General features: G+C 43.0%; 1 protein-coding gene across 1 annotated transcript in view; it reads right to left on the reverse strand.

The window, feature by feature from the left end:
- Nucleotides 1-4,542: 4,542 nt before the first annotated feature.
- EP300 (E1A binding protein p300) overlaps nt 4,543-17,330 on the reverse strand; it is a 61,326-nt gene continuing 48,538 nt past the window's right edge. Inside the window, exons 24-32 of the mRNA XM_030469456.1 lie at nt 16,919-16,986; nt 15,063-15,213; nt 14,588-14,734; nt 14,062-14,175; nt 12,184-12,349; nt 11,348-11,512; nt 9,443-9,604; nt 8,716-8,997; nt 4,543-7,436 (exon numbers count right to left, since the gene is read on the reverse strand). Of these exons, the coding sequence (XP_030325316.1) occupies nt 5,190-7,436; nt 8,716-8,997; nt 9,443-9,604; nt 11,348-11,512; nt 12,184-12,349; nt 14,062-14,175; nt 14,588-14,734; nt 15,063-15,213; nt 16,919-16,986 (3,502 nt within the window). The 3' untranslated portion in view covers nt 4,543-5,189. The remainder of the gene's footprint in view (nt 7,437-8,715; nt 8,998-9,442; nt 9,605-11,347; nt 11,513-12,183; nt 12,350-14,061; nt 14,176-14,587; nt 14,735-15,062; nt 15,214-16,918; nt 16,987-17,330) is intronic.

Consider the following 17,330-nt stretch of genomic DNA (forward strand, 5'->3'; position numbering starts at 1 on the left):
AGGACAGCTTCCCAGGGAAACCACTCCTGATTCTTCTGGGAAATCAGCACAGGTGTGTGACTCTGAAGTTCCCCACTTTTAGCAGCCACAGTTCCCTGAGACGAGCAGGAATGTCTGGTGTGAGGGAAACACTCCCAGCCAAGTAGGATCAGGCTAGTAAACAAACTGGACATGCCCAAGTCCATGGGACTTGATGGTTGCACGCCCAAGTGCTGAGAGAGCAACCTGATGTCATTGCAAGGCCACTCTCTGCTATCTTTGAAAAGTAAAGGTGACTTTTCAAGGTGGAGGAAAGTTCCGGAGGAGAGCAAGAATGAGACTCCTCTCCAAGAATGAGACTCCTGGGAGCTACAGGCCAGTCAGTTTCACCTCAGTCCCTGGGAGAGCGACAGAGCAAATCTTCCCAGAAACCATTTCCAAACACAGTAAGGACAAGAAGGTGAGTAAAGGAGTCACTATGGCTTTTTAAATGGGAAACCATGCTTAAGCAATCTTCCAGCCTTCTGATTTTACGACTGTCTTGGTGGATTAGAGTAGAGCAATGAGTGTTGTTTATCTTGGTTTTTGACATCACCTCTGACAAATTCCTCACAAACTGAGGAAGCATGGGCTAGGGAAGCAGATACAAGATGACTTGAAGTGTTGGGATCAGTGGCACAAAGTTCTGTGGAGACAAGTGACTGGTGACATACCCCAGAAATTAGTACTGGGGCCAATACTGTTTAATAACTTTTCAAGTGACCTGAATCATGGGGCAGAGGACATCCTCAAGAGCTCACAGACAGTACAAAACTGTGAGGCGTAGCAGATACACCAAATGGTTGTGCTGCCAAGCAGAGAGACCTCAACAGGCTGAAGGAATCATCTGACAGAAACTTCCTGAAGTTCAACAAAGGGAAACCTCAAGTCTTGCACCTGGGAAGAACAATCCCATGCACCAGCACATGCTGCAAGGCAGCTTGGCAGAAAGGAACACTGGAGGTCCTGGTGACAGGTTGAACAACATGCCAGTAACTTGTCCTGGTGTCAAAGGCAGCCATCAGCTTCTCCTCGGATCCATGAGGAAGAGTATTGCCAGCAGGTGGAGGGTGAATCCCTCAGCACTGGTGAGACACATCTGGAGTGCTGCATCCAGGTCTGGACTCCCCAGTACAGGAGAGCCACAAAGTGGAGTGAGTCTAGCAAAGGGCCAGGAAGATGATGAGGGGTGGGAGCATGTGTCATATGAGGAGAGGCTGAGAGAACTGCAACTGTTTGGCCTGGAGAGAAACTTCAGGGGGATTTTATCCATGTGTATACATACCTGGTGGAGAACCAATACACAGGGACACTGTGGTACCTCCATCCTGCAAATACTCCTCTGGACACAGGAATGTGCAACTTGCTTTAAGGGACTCATGCTTTGAGCAGGGAGCTGGGCTAGACCATCCCCAGATATATATGTTCACCTCAGCCATTCTGTGATTCTGTAAAAAAAGCAGCTCTGTGTAGAACAGAACATCTACAATGCCAGAATTTGAAAAACATTAAAAAAAACCAAAACAAAACCAAAAAGCAGTACAGACACAAATAGTCACGGAACAACAATGCAGGCCCAGGGCCACAGGCAGTTCACCAGTGGTCAAGTTATTGAAGTAAAAAGGAGCTGGGTAAGTCAGTTGTCAAGGTAACAAAGAACACGTATGCAACATAGGTAAAACACTCCATAAATAGTAAATTTGTACATAACGTGGAACAATGAACCAGGAAAGAGCAAAGCGTATTTTCTGCAGATGACCCCAAGACTGAGGGAAGAAACCATGGTTACCATCCTCCATACAACTGCAAACCCTCCCCACCTGCAACTTCAGTCATTGCCCCTAGGAAACAAAGGGGTGTCGGAAGGAGTAGGTGTCAGAGGGCTTACATCACCCAACTGGGTATTACTTTACAAGAAGCATTTGCATCACTGTAACTAGACAACAAACCATTTGATTTGCCTGCTAAAATGTTGGGTATGAGTTATTTTGCTGGCCCAAGTGAAACAACCTACTGTAGTTTATATGCTACTGACTGTCAAGAGCACACAGCAGTGATACAGATAACACTCTAATCTTGTAGCCACCCTGAAGTCCTACCACTTTCTCAGTCAGCCACAGTATTTACCCAACTGGTGGGTTCTCCTACAGGAAGATCAGGGAAAGCAGTGGTGGAGGGATGTTAAGGGAAAGAAACCCCATGCAAATTCAAAATCCTCACTCATCCACACCACTTCAATAAAACATTTCAACTTGGCTCAGAAACAGCATCTACAAAGAAGGACACAGCAGCTGTGCTGCCACATAAAATGCTTCATGGCATTTTTTTTAGCAACTCACAACGTTGGCATTAAAAGTTGGAAAATCTGTAGCTCTTTCAATCAAAGTTACCCTGCAAGGTCTCAAAGCTCCTCCGCTCCAGCATGGACCAGATGTTCCTACACAGGCTAGGACAAATTAAAAACATGTTTTGTGCTAACATAGCAAACAGCCTTCATCCATGTCCCTATGTGAAGATGCACAAAGAGCATACAGGGCAGAAAGCTGGGTATGCTTTCCACCTCACCAGCCAGTGTGGTGGAAGGAAGCCCCAAGGCTGAAAGTTTAACTAACCTTTGCTTGGGCAGGGCAAGTAAAGAGTAAGGGTTACTGTGCTTGATGTGGAGAACACAGAGCTGAACACAGAGCATCTGGTGCCCTGGCATTCAACATGGGGCTTGTTTTCTGCTCTCCTTTTGAGCAGGTCAAGAGCAATCCCTCCTAAAGCAGACCAGGTAGTCGTGGGCTTGATGGAGAGCTCACAACGTGGTCTGCACAACGTGGGGGTGATCAGTATCAAGATCATCTGTGGGGGACACACACACCAAAGCACAGGGCTCCCAGTAACTTTCCACTGTCTTGCTGAAGGCTTTTTGCTATCAAGTACACCTTTTTTAAAAATACAAGGTTGTCTTACTTGTACTTGCACCCAAACATTAAACTTTTCACTCCCATTTCAACAGCCTTGAACATCTGCCACTTTTGTTTGGCTCTTGGCTGAGGTTCCCATCAACTCAGGTTTCCCTCTCCATCATCTTCCAACCAGCACTTTCCTGAGGGCTGCTTCCTCATGATGTTCTTTTCTTGGGAAATCTACGGATATGCCGATGCTCACAACACAAGGAGGCGTTATGCAGCTCTCTGGTCACATCCAGGTCTTCCACATGCATAACACCCTGGTGCAAGTTATTCCCAAGGCAGCCAATGCTGTAGCTAAAATGCACAGAATAAGGCAGGATTTTGGAAAGCCCTCAAGAGACCAACCCACACGGTGCCCAGCCAGCATGCAACCTGTTCTCAAGTGATGTGATCACTCCACGTGCATGCGACTACGGGCAGCACACAACTGAGTTTATTACACACACGCTCCACTGCTGAAGCATTTCTGTTCAGGAAATCCCCAAAATATATATAACATGACCACACATGCCCTACATCTGGCAGATCACCAGATGCTACACAACGTGACAGGGCACCCACACACCATCTCAGTGCAGCGCCTATGGGACATCCACGCAGGCTTACCTCACGCTCACACTTTGGTGCCAAAAGGTGTACAATGTATATTCCAAGTGAAATAGGATCTTTTAATATCACATATCCAAACAATAGTTCTCATTTCAAAATGCAAAATAGGTCCTTTGAAGATCAGCTGCTCCCGGGCTGGGGTACAGCTGACTGGCACAACTGCTGAGGTCAGACCTCGCTTCTTTGGTAAGATACACGCTGGGAAAAAATGAGAATGCAGAGTTGTACCAAAAATGTCCATTTAAGAGACTAATGATTACTCCACATCCCTTATTAGAGATTTGCATTTTAAAACAGTCATATACATTAAATAGCTCTCCGATGTCTAAATAGCAAACATCTGAACAAGGCAGCATCTCTTCTGCTACCCCCACCATTTTAAGAACAAGCAACACATGTGGGAGAGAAGCGAAACATTAAAAACAGGCTGTCTGTCTCACACAGTTTATTTAACAATAGGTAATAAGAAATCAATTTTTAACAGTCTATACAGTGATCGAAAGTTCATATTTATAAGTAATCAACTTTAATTGCATGATTTACAACATTTGAGGGTTTTTTGCTTTCTATTTTCAAGTTTTACAGAAAGTGGAAGAGGGTGGGGAAGGGGCATGGGAGAGAGAAAGAAAGCAAGCATAAAGAAGAAACCCCAGGGACTTTTTCTCAGGTTAAAATCATCCCTCTGGAATTGTTTCTTACCCTCTTTTTTATTTTTTCCTTTGTTAGATGTAAAAATAACGAAAAAAATTCTTTCAAGAAAACAGAAACCACAATATATATACTACATCCATTTGGCAGCTGCCCCTGTGTATTTGCAAAAATGTTGTCTTCTCTCTACATGTACAAATTATTTTAATACTTGAAGTTTTTTTAAGCTCAGACTCTTGTATAGAAAAATTAATGGAGGACAAAAGTAGACTTCAGGAGGGGACCGAGTTATTTAATATTTTTACATTTTTCAAAGAATTGACATATTTCCAACCAAAGAGGAAAAGATTGGTATTTATTTTTATATATATATATTTATATATGTAATGTATTTTTAAAGCAACATTAACCCCTTTTGTCCTCCGGTTTTAGGAAAAGGTTCTCCTGTGGTTTTCTTTTTTTGTTTTGTTTTTGTTGTGTTTCTTTTTTGCAGTGACATGAAGAAAAACCAGAATAGGGAAAATGTTTACCATCTGCCTCAGTAAATAATAACTATCAATATTACATATTTTCATTAATTTAAAAAAAAATAAAACCTATTGGAGGCATGAGCAGGGCATCCTTTGGTGGACAGCCAAAAGACCACCCTATTCTCCTGACCTCCCCAACACACACAAGGAAAAAAAAAAAAAACCCAAGAAAAAGGACTGGTTATGATTCCAGCCATAACAAAAATATATTCTTTGTACTCTACTGTCCCTCAGGTTCGTTGTTGGTTTGTTTTCAAAAAACCACAAACTACTGCTGCAGAGTTCAGATGTGTTCCAGGGAAAAATGTTGTTTTAGCTAAGAAAGATTCAAAAAAATTCGTCTTCAGTACAAAAAGTCTTGAGAAAATAAGTTTTTTTCTTTTTTTTTTTAATTTTTTTTTTTTGCTCCCAAAATGCTACAACGTGTCTAGTGTATGTCTAGTGTATTCTGTGAAAGATTTGAATTCAAGTCTGAGTTCTCGGAGCTGAGTCCCAGTTCCGTGGCGCTTGTACCATGGAGGCCTGCCATGCCGGGATTGCTAGCGAGCTGGGAAAGCATTGCACTCTGGTCCGGGCTGGCAAAGTGCCCTTGATCCATGGGGTTCACCTGGGCAGTTACCAGTCCTGGATGTGGGGAGCTGGTCTGAGGGGAGACGTGGTGTGGAGAAGGCTGAGGTTGCATCCGGGGGGAGGGGCTGGAATGGGGGGGCTGGGATTGGGGCCGCGGTGAGGGTACAGGCTGCGGAGAACGCACTTGATTGGTGAGTGATGAAGGGAGCTGCTGGCCTTGTAAGTGTGGGGACTGGGCCTGATTGGGGAGCATGTGCTGCTGGGGGCTCATAGGATTGGGCTGAGCTGGGGACCCCATCTGCTGCTGAAGGAGCCTCTGCTGGAAAGCCTGCTGCAAACTGGCTCCTGTCTCTGCACTCATGGCCTGTGGAAGCTGGCTTATTTGTCCCATGTTTCCTTGCTGCATCTGCTGCATGTGATGCTGCATTCGCTGCTGCTGTTGCTGCTGCTGCTGCTGTTGTTGGGGATAGCCGACGCCCTGGGGCTGCTGAAACTGGTTGTGGTTGGCCATCCCTGGCCCCAGTGCTGGTCCTGCTCCCTGCTGCTGCTGCTGCTGCTGGTGGCGCTGCTGCTCCATCATCTGGTGCCGCCTCATCAGGAGGTCTCGGAACTGGGGAGCCATCCCCGAGTGATTCATATTCATCTGCTGCGCCTGAGGATTCATCCCAGCCATGGCCTGCTGCGGCTGCTGCTGGGGCTGCTGCTGGGGCATGCTGGGCCTCTGCACCCCCGCTTGCATGGGGTTCATGTTCTGCATGGCTGGGTTGGGGTGCACCCCTCCTTGCTGCCCTTGCATGGTCTGCTGCGGCTGGAGCCCTGGCTGACCCTGGGGCATGCCAGGCTGACCCCCCATTCCCTGGGGGTTCTGGGACCCCGCGTATTTGGCCGCTCGCTGCTTGATGAAAGCGGCCAGCAGCTGAGGATTGGAGTGAAGGATGTTAAGCACCTGCTGCTGCTGCATGGGTGAGCTGGGAGACCTGAGAGTCCGCAGCAGGTTTTGTAAGGCCGCCTGGGGCAGGGGTGGTTGTTTGGGTTGAGCAGCGCCAGGCACCTGACCCATCCCTGGCTGAGGTGCCATATTCATTGGCTGACCAGGCTGGGCTACTGACATCATGGATGGTCTCTGCATTCCGGGCTGCAGCTGAGCTTGGGGTAAGCCGCCCTGCACCCATGGTGGCTGCTGCTGCATTCCTGCCGGCCCCATTCCTTGATCTATATGACCACCAGGGCCTCTGCCGATCTGTGGAGGGTTCATTCCCATCGGCGGCATCTGGGGCATCTGGTGCTGAATCGGTCTTTGGAAGATCTGAACCTGTGCCATCTGACGCTGGGTCTCCGCTGCCCGCTGGATCTGCATGGCCATTTCCACTGCTGCTGGAGGAGGACCCTGAACGGGTGGTTGAGGCGGCTGGGGCGGAGTTGGAGGAGTCACCTGGCCACCTGCCTTGCCCTGGGACACAGCGCCGGGGGGCTGAGTTCTTGGCATGGTATAGGGTGGCATACTGTTGGGAGGCGCTGGTTGAGGCTGCGTGGCAGGCTGGGGCGGAGGCTGAGGTTGTGGCGTTTGTGGTGTCGCAGGCTGCTGGCCCGTTGGAGTTGTTGGGGTGGCTGGGGTGGGCGAGGGCAAACCCTGCTGCTGGCCCACCACGCCGGTCCGCTGCATACTCGCCATCCTCCTTCGGAGCATCTGAGCCTGCTGCAGGCGGTGCTGGAGCTGCTGCTGACGGAGCTTGTGTTTGATGTTGAGGCAGAAGGGCACCGGGCACTTGTTCTCCTGGCAGTGCTTGGCGTGGTAGCAGCAGAGCGCGATGAGCTGCTTGCAGATGGGGCACCCTCCGTTGGTTTTGCGCTTGCAGCCTTTGGTGTGCTGGACGACCCGTTTCATCTTCTGACAGGATGGCAGTGAGCAGTTGGCGTTGCGACACTGGCAGGCATGGACCAGAGACTGGATGCAACGCTGGATGCTCAGGCGTCGGGAATCACCGGGGCTCTGGGTGGTTGCAGTCTGCTGGTTGTTGCTCTCATCATCTAGACCAAGGCCTAATTTTTCCATCTTGTGGTCATGGTTTTTAGTGTTATAGCAGGTGATGCACAGGTCGTAATCCTGGAAAGACAACGGAGGAAAATTTATCAGTGTTCCTGAAACTCCATGTAGCAAAATAAACTATACCATACCATCTCAACAAATCAGCCCCAGTCTGTTCCAGGCAAATTGTTGCTCTAGGGAAAGATTAAGTCTCTTGCACCACGTTGAGGTACTAGAGAAGGAATAAATCCACATTGTAGCCAGGGAAAGCGTGTGGGTGCAAGGCTGTCTGAAATCTACACAAATACATATAGCTTGAAAAACAGGTTTGCTCTGAGCTAAGAAGTCACAGGTTATTCATCTGGGCCAGAAAATTCCCTTTCTTTCCTGAGAGGAAAGGAGAAGAAAAAGGCAAGGAACAAATAACTACCCATCTGCTGCTGCTTCAAGAGGGCAAGAGTGGCAGGGGAGGTGCCAATTTTCAAGGAAGAAAGGAGAATGAAAGCCAAGTTAAACAGCACAGTGTACTGGGCAGAAGAACAGAACAGCATTTATATTCTGTCAAAGCAACAACACAAGAGCTTGGCCTCAACATTTTATATTTAAGAAAAAGATCCAAGTCCTCAGGATCCATTTATTCATAGGAAATCCAGAATTTATTTTCTGGTATATACCAGCAAATCAAGAGTATCATATTTTAGTTAGAGCTTTTCAGAACTGAATCCAAGACAGTCATTTCCTTCCAGCAGGCTAAGAAATTAAGTTGCAAGCCGGTTAGTCCAGCTTCTGGAGGGCACAACATTGACTGGGCTTGATCTTCAAATACACTGGCACTGCCAATACTTCTGAAGACAAGAATGCTGTTTGCAGCATTCTACAGAGAAACAAGAGGATAGTGGAAGAGTCACCCAAGTATAGGAGTCTGACTTCTAACACAGCAAAACCTGTATCAATGGAGATACCAATGGAGAGCATTATTTATAGAAATACCTTTGTGCAACATTTCTGATGCTGGAAGAAGAAAGAATGCATTGCTCTTCAGGAATAAAAAAATTAAAGAAATTCAGCCTACCATTACAGCTCAAGCAATTGCTACACTTCCCTATTGCTTAAGCAGCAGCACATTAAATGAACCACAAGAAATAAAATTCTACTATTTTAGTTCTTCCTTGCTTTAAAGCAGAAGACAAAAATCACACTAAGTAGCAGACTGGTAGCATTGACTGCTACGGAAGACATTTCCTCTCTTTTCTTTCTGAAGTGCCAGAAGATGAGCTGTATGCATCTTTATCCACCAGTTAATGATGAGAAATTAGTTGAGCAGTCTGGGCACAGAGAGAGGGGGACACAAGCATACCTCACAAACAGTGCAGTGCCATCTGGTCTCCACATGATGCTTGCACTCATTGCAGGTGTAAACAAAGCGGTCTTGGCTCTGGGTATGCAGCTCCACCAGCATGCACATGGTTGACCACTGAGCTCTTCGCAGCGAGGAGAACTCCAGGTGCTTGTCTCTAGCAAGAGTTAGGAAAGCATCACGTCCATCCATCAGGTCACATGGAATGAGTGGGTCAGGCTCAGCAATGGGGGGCAGGGAGTTGGCTGCAGGGCCAGCAATGAGACGGATGACAAAGAAGACCTGAAAAGTAAAAAGACTTAATATGCCAGCACTTACCAAGAGGTTTTGGTCAAACTTTATTACAAAGGGTTTACAATTCCAGGACCAACTAATGCTTGAATGATGTGGTGTTCTTGTAAGAATGGGGAAACTTCAGACCTTTGGGTGCCCTGTAGGTTTAACTTCTTCAGAAGCACTGAAGAACACAAAAGGTAAGGAGCACTGGACTGAACAGTAATAGTAAAACTGTTGTGAAAATCTAGACTGCTAGTGAGTTCTGTACAAGCACAGTTTATCTCCATGGCACTGGGAGGAAAGAACACCCAGACTTACTGGTACTTGTCTTGTGCTACTCAACTCCCCAGCCAAACCTGCATAATTTACAAGGCACAACTCTATTTGAAGTATCAGAACTTTGTTCGCCACTCTACTCAAGTAAAAGACATCTAATTTTATCAAGTCTTACCTCCTTGTGCTTCTCCATAGTGGCATACAGCTTTTGGGAGAGGTCATTGGAAACATTAGGCATGCCAGGTTTTTTCTTATTGCCACGACTCAAGCTGCTCTTGTTCTTACTTGTCTTCTTATTGTTCTTCTTTTTGGCATTTTTGCTGTCTCCCTTGCTCACCTATTAATTTTAAAGGCATTTTATGTCAGGTATCTAAAGTCACACTACATCAGCATTTTATTAGTTTAACATCTTCTGTAACTGCAGGACAGAACACACTTCACAATGGCTTACTCCAAAGATGCTTACAAGGGTCCCCTGAACATTAAATTAATTCCACTGGATTCACTCCAGAAGATATTGAGATCAGCAATGAATGAATAGTTCTAAAAACAATAAAAGCATAAATGCTCAGGAGGCGCAAGGGAAATGTTATTTACTGAAACCAATTTGTCTGCTGTACTTGGAACAATGAAGAATCTCTCGGAGAATCACAGAAGAGATTCAACAGATGGCTTCTTAATACTGGAAGTAACTGAAAGGTACAACTGATATGGCAGAGGTAAGAAAGACTTAATCCACCGAGATATAGTTTGTGACAGCTCTCTGCATTAAACAGATTTTTGATATGAAGCTGCTGTTCCGAGTCCAAAAGACATTAGAGGTGCTATTTTTAGTAGACACCTTCCTCCTTGCCATACCTTCATCAGTTTAACAGAACAGGTCAGTTTAACTCAAATTATAAATCAATTAACAACGAACAGTTTACTCCTCTCTGTGCTTCTCAAAGGGGCTCCTCAAAACCAGACAGCATATGATGATCAAGGATCAAAAGCAATTCTTATCCAAATAAGCGTTTTTGCTAAACTTAAAAAAAACTTCTGTGAGCATGGAAATTTCCATAGAACATGAATTACTATCACTTCATTTGAGAGTACAGTTCATTATTGCCTCATTTTCAAGAAGGGAAACAGGGGGCCAATAAAGAGCTAAACCTGTTTTTAATAATAAAGGTTAGATAGTAACATGCTGCAAGCCCCCAGCACTGCAGATTTTGGGGTCGAACTGCCGTGAAGGATCAACTAAGTGTTGACCAACCTCTCAAGTTTCTGGTGTATCAGAGAGATGGAAACTTGCAGCTATGTCAAGTGGAAAACAAACCTTCAAATAATACCTTCCTTAGTAAGAGGTTAGCCAATGCAAATCTATCAGATTGCCTAATTCCCATGTTACTCTTGCACTTAGCTTATTCAAAGTCCTTGAAAGAAGGTACGGCAAAGAGCAAGCACAGGAAAACACAAATTCTAGTTGTAATGTTAAACCTAACTTTTTTGATTCAAAGGTCTTTCAGGAAAAAAGATTAATTCTAAATTCCAACAAAATCCATTATCTAGTAAGGTCACAAACAGCAGTGTTTAAGCCTTAAAAGCTCCTTCTACTAAAACCCTATACAAAGTATACTACTAAATCACAGCACTCGTTACTTTCTCAGATTTGTAAGTCAGAAAGAAGAGTTAGCCACTATTCAAAAGCTAAAAGCTTAAGGAAAAAGATTACAAGTCAGGCTGAGGTTGCAGCATGAACATTGATAATTAGATTTCAGCAGCAAAATATTCAATTAATAGCTCTTTCAATCTAATTGACTTTGGTAATTAATTAGGTTTATAGTCATATGAACAGTCACTGCTCATACAAACATAGCTGAGTGGTATTTTAATTTGCAATTTATAAATTTATAAAACTGTAAAACTAATTTACCAAGTGTTCTCATGTATAAAATGTAAAATTGAAATTTATTATACAGAAGCTAGAAAGGTGAAAAAAGCCAGTTAACCAAAATGCCTAGGCACCCCCGTTTTTTTAATTAGCCATATATAATCACAACGTTTACATTAGATCATGAAATAGCAGAAGCATTCTTACATCTGTGCTTTCATTACTAGTGTTTTCTTCTCTCTTCCTTTCTTCTTCCTCTTGCTCCAGTTCCTTAATGCTCTCCTCTAGAACATTAGGCCAGAAATCCCCTTCGAAGTAAGGTAGCTCTTTTGCACTTGTTAGACGGTCTTCTGTTGCCTGCTTAAATATATCCTGAAAAAGAGCAAAAACATTTGGTTACCACTATTACAAGTCACATGCGTAAAGGCAACATTTTCAGTAAGTGATTAAAGAAAAGGTACCAGCAGATGAAATAAAGGAGAGCTTAATTATTTCAATTTGTTTTATGAGGGCACATTCTAAGCACAGATTTAACACTGCATTAGTTACAGACAGTTTGTCAAATACATTCCACATATTCCCACTCAAGAAATAAATCATAACCATGTGCTAGACTTCAATAACATATTTATCAAATGGGACAATGTAATCACTGCATTATTGATACTAGCTGAAGTCCTGATAACTCCAGAGATTTTACATACTTGTTGCATCAGCAGCCTAACCCTGCAATTTTATTGAACACAGGAAGATTAAAGATTCCATATATTTTCTTAGTCTTAAAGAAAAGAGAGTTGCTTTCTTTTACAGTGTTCTTCAAGAATTTAGTTTGTTCTAAAGAACCATTTCAAATCCTTGCTAGAACAATTTCAGAAGCTACTTGCTTTGAGGAGGGTATATTCTAGTACTCAATTCACTGAAAACTAATAGAGTAATCTCCAAGAATTGGGCACAATGCATAAGGTAAGAAAGAAACCAAGACAAGACTGGTCAGCCCCCACCATTTGCCTGTCCCCTGCAATATAGACATATACTTAACAAACCTTGTAATCATGGACAATGCGCTCCGACACAGATTTGTCCAGCATCTTTTTGTACCACTCTTGCAGTCGTTTGGGTTTGGGTATCTTTTGGTCAGGAGGATGGCAATGGAAGATGTAGTCATCTCCTTCACTAGGTGGGCATGCCCAGATATGTCCAGTAGTATACCTAGTATCATTAGACACAAAAGTAATTTTAAAAAATGCATGTGGGCTCTCACAATTAACACCAGAGCTTGCTCTCTTCTCCACCACGAGATGGCAGCACCATAAAGTTGGCTGTGGTTCCCAAATGGACAATAATGACAGGTCTCCCAAGATTTTCATTCTAGTGCTCATTCTGGCTCAATTGATGTGATAGCATTATCAACTTCTTGTTGCTTTTTTACAAATTCAGATCTACATGTGGAGTAGTTAAAGTGAGCACATTTTCCAGTCTAGATAAAAATCAGCATCTGATATACACCTCCAATTGCCACCTCTCAACTAATAAGAGAAAGGTGAAGCTTGGGTATTTCAGCAGTAAAAGACAGAATTATTTCCTTGAGGCAGCATTCATTCATTATCTAGCAACATTTAAAAAATAAATCTACTTCAACACAATTCACTTTTCTACTGAAAAACCTCTGTTTTTTAACTTTGAGTATCACTTTTAAAAGGTTTCACTATTACACCTTGGACTAAACAGTTGCTGTCAACCCATGATATTGGGTATACAATCCAAGTACTCTGAAGACAGATGGCTTTCAAAAAGTAGTAGGTGAAGAGAATATAATACCATGAAGATAATTTCTTCACCCTCAGTTCTTCTCTACTAGTTTTTGAAAAGAACTCCAGTAGGAGGAATAATCAGATCTCAAGTTACAGAAAAATAACCACCCTTGCTGCGTTGAGAAACAGCTCTGCAGAATCCTACTTAAACCCTGGGAACTGCTGCCAGTTGTCATACTCCTTCTGCCTAAGAAGGGAGGGATTATACTGTGTGTGACCAATTCTATTCCCCTGAAATGACACCCTGATGTTACCCATTAGCATGGAAAACTGCATTAAGTAAAACTGAGGCCTCAGCACTACGCAGTGATCTTACAGACTCAGGTTAGAAAATACACAAGTCCAATGTATGCCTTTGGAGTACTACAGGATGTACTGTCTCACTGAGGCACTGAACACAGTACCACTCACCTCTATTCTCCCTCTCCTAGATTTTCACATGCAATTACTCTAAACATTGTCCCTAACAATTTCTTTATTAATAACTCTCTGCTAAGCTACACTGGATAACTTTGACAACAGACAGTCTTTTCTCCTTTAAGTAATCATGGTCATTTAATTTTCATCTTTCTGATTTCTTCAGTTGTTCTGTGTTCTCTTTTGCACTGTCCTGAATACACTCTCCTCCCCTCTTTGAATTTTTCAGTTTCTCACAATTTCAACTGCTTGTTCCATAGAGATTTCTTACTGGCCCTACAGAGCTGTTAGTTAATTAGTACAGACAGAACACAGTTACCTTTCTCCTAATAAACACAGGTAAGAACTTACTTGCCAGCCCAAAGGAATGACCTGAATAAAGCAGTGGCATTACCCAGGGACTGCACTACCAACAAGGTCAGCAAAACATTATGGTCCAGATAAAAAGGCTTTTTCTTACATAGACATAAGGAAGTTTTACTTAAGTTGGGAAACCTAAAAACACTTGAAGCATAGGCCTCTCCTGAAAAGCCTGCAATCCCTTTGACTTTTCTCCTTTTCAACTATACACAGTTATTCTATTATTAGTTGATATTTACACACCATGTCCTGCACATTATCACATAGTAATTTCATTTGCACTAAGAACTACATAGCACAAATGCTGCACAAAGAAAAATGTTGCAGACTTACCCTAGTTTCTTGACATATTCTAGATATCCAATTAGTATCTCGTGATAGACAGCAGTCCTCAAGCATTTAGGGCGGAAGAAATGAACACTGTCAAGGTAAGATATATACACTCGCCTATAAAAGAAAAAGGCATGATGAGAGAAGTAGAGATTTCAATGTAGTGCTACAAGTTTATTTTTTGTTCTATGTTGTACATTTGAAGCAGCCAATACAACAGCAGCCTTCAAAGCCTCTAAATTTACCCTAAATTTACCTTACAAACCTCAGCTTTGTTTTGATACCCGAGCCTCATCTCTTTAAAAACTACGTGAATAATTCCTTAGAATACTGGCAAGCGATCCTTGCAGCCAGCACACCCAGTAAGAAGTGACTCTAACCAAGGTATTCCCTCCCGAAGCTACTTTGTTTCTAGAAGCTACCAGCACCGAGTCTTCACATATGACAGGAAAGCTCTATACAGAATGCCAGAAGGTTCACTCAACTGAGAGAGTACCAAAATAAAATGAACTTTCATGAAGCTCCTCACCTTTGATTGGGTGGAGGACAGTCTGAGCCATACTCCTGCACATGCATCCCGAAGAAGCACAAGTCTACACCATCAATCTCCTCAAAGGCAAAAAGCGCTTTTGTTCGGTAAGGGAAAGACTCAGCCATCTCCCCGCTGTCTACAAACCTGTGTGGATTATCAAGAGTAATGGGGAATACCAAATATATTAATGGATTAAAGAATACATGTGATAAGGGCTGTTATTTTAGAGCAATTTTGAACTTAAATGCTTACAAACCACTTATATACAAGGCATCCAACTCTTACTATGAAAAAGACGATGCTTATCTCAAGTAATTAATATGCTGCTCTAATATCTATTTGTCAAGAAGAAGTCATTGATGAGGTTTTGAATACAACAGGGTAATTTTTCAAAAGAGTAGCATGTGAGTAAAATCCAAAAAGCTTCCACCTTCCCCAAAAGAAAGGAAAATTAGAAACTGAAAGAACATACCTTGCTTTCATTCCTGGTTTTACTTCAACAGTTTTATCAGATGCATGTACCACTCTAACTGTAACCTCTCCTGCCTCAGGGTGGTTCTGACGTCTGAGGAAATCATTGACTCTGTTCTCCAAGAAGGTACCAAGTCTTGTAGCCGGTAGCCCTGCAGGAATAAAACAGAGCTCTAAATACATACAGAACTCAACTGTTCACAAGCAGCTTCTTTATTTAGATGTTAAATGAAAAGTAAACTCTTAATACATGCGTTACTCTACCATAAACCAAACCTTTATCTTTATGCAAGTCTCCAGTGTGGAGTTACCCAATCCAAATATGCTGGCGACTCAAGATCCCTGTACATCAGGTGTGAGTACTGGGGATGCAAACTCCAGTAATGCACATACTGACAATGCTGTATGCGCTCAAGCTTAGCGGTGCCCTGCTTCCAGCCAGGTGGAGGAGAGGGACAACCAAATCTATTGGACTGTGTGGATTCGATGGCCTGGCACATTAGAGACACAAAAGTATAAAGCCTTGCTGGACACTGGTGCACAGTGCACCCTAATGCCATCGAATCAGAAAGGGACAGACTCCATCACTATTTCTGGAGTGACGGGGGGATCTAAAGAACTGAGTATTGTGAAGGCTGATGTGAGCCTCACTGGAATAAAGTGGCATAAACACCCCCTGGGAATGGGGGCCAGAGCAGGATGAGGTAGTCAAGGCTTTAAAGGAGAGTGTGGCTCAAGCCCCCCTCATGCTTTAAACACTAACGCTTCTAGGCGGGGTGCGCTTCTTTTCACATACAGCCACTTTTATGTTTTATTTACATGAAGAGTCTATTTCAAGCCAATTTTTATCTGCCTTAACAGTCAATTACTTCTGGCAGAGTTGTGTCTGCCAGTCAGCTTTTCACTTTTCCAATTTGACACCTTTCAGTAAAGTATCATTATACTACATTAAGTATGCAATATGTCCAGGTTGCTAGAAACAAGAGCTGATAAAAAAACCTAAAAGAATTGCTGTATTCTTCCTGCATTCTTGGTGAATGTAGGAAGCTTTCATTTTACAAATTTTGGAAAAAAGACTCAGATTTTGAAACCATTCATCAACTGGCTTGCTTTCCATTTCATAAAAACAGTTAAGAGCAAGAATTTCTGTGACTGAACTGTACGCTAGCCCCCAAATTTCGAGACAATTTTATAGTCCTTAATATCCTCCTTCCTCTTTCCAAAAGAGCTTAAAAAAGTAACTGCTTAAGATTACAGTGAATACTTTTTAGAATCTTGATGTTATTGGCTGACTGGGGATTTTTCATGTTTCTTAAGCAGAAATGTAAATGCTCACTATTGTAAGAAGTACACCAACCTAAGAAGATACTTTGTCTGTAGAACAGATGGAGATGACTGCACAAATTTCTACACTACCTTCAAATCAGTTGCCTTGATCAAGAGGAAATGTCTATAGAGTTTTGTCACCAGCTGATGCAACCTTTGTCTCTATCAATGCTTTTAAGCGCAGCAGCAGACATGGTGATTTGAGCATGTTATCATAAACTTAAGTTAGACTGCAGTCATAGAGCAATTATTCCCCAACGCTATTAATACTGCAATTGAGATAAAAGGATGTGTCTGGCATTCACAGTGCTCTAAACAATAAGTTAACACCCTACTACAGAGTATTAACCCATAACACCATCTGTGCACGCAGACATTCCGAACATCACAGAACCGATGTTCAAAACTGACCATAAGTATTTTGCCTTCACTCCAAAACCTGAAATAAATGCAAAATAAGCAGAAAAGCCACCTCTACCACATTCTTAACAATCCATTTAATATTTATTGGTGCAAGTGCCAGAATCTTACTTTTAGCAGAGAATTTGTTCTCTTTCCTGGTCCGTCCTGTTTTCTTTAGGCAGCCATCACAGACAAAGCTGAAGCAAAAAATAGGAGAAAGTGAAAAATCACCCCAAGTCAGACCACGAAGCTCCTTATCATCTTATAACTAGAAACAATCTTTCACCAGATCTTACTTGGTCTAGAAAAATACCTCAAGTGAAAATAGAAACAAAAGACAGCATAAAGAACAGTGCAGGAAGAAACAGCTCAACTGTTTCAGAACTACAGAGGTGGATCTAAGATCCAGAGGGTGCACCTCCTATAGTCACCCATGTCACCATCTGCAAGCCCAGTAAAAAGGGTTTCCACTGGCAGGTCAAACAATATTACCTTAAAGCACTCTTGGAACAAATAGTCCTAAACTCCTGTCTCTAATAAA

The sequence above is a fragment of the Calypte anna genome, chromosome 1 (assembly GCF_003957555.1).
Source record: "Calypte anna isolate BGI_N300 chromosome 1, bCalAnn1_v1.p, whole genome shotgun sequence".
Lineage (NCBI taxonomy): Eukaryota > Metazoa > Chordata > Aves > Apodiformes > Trochilidae > Calypte > Calypte anna.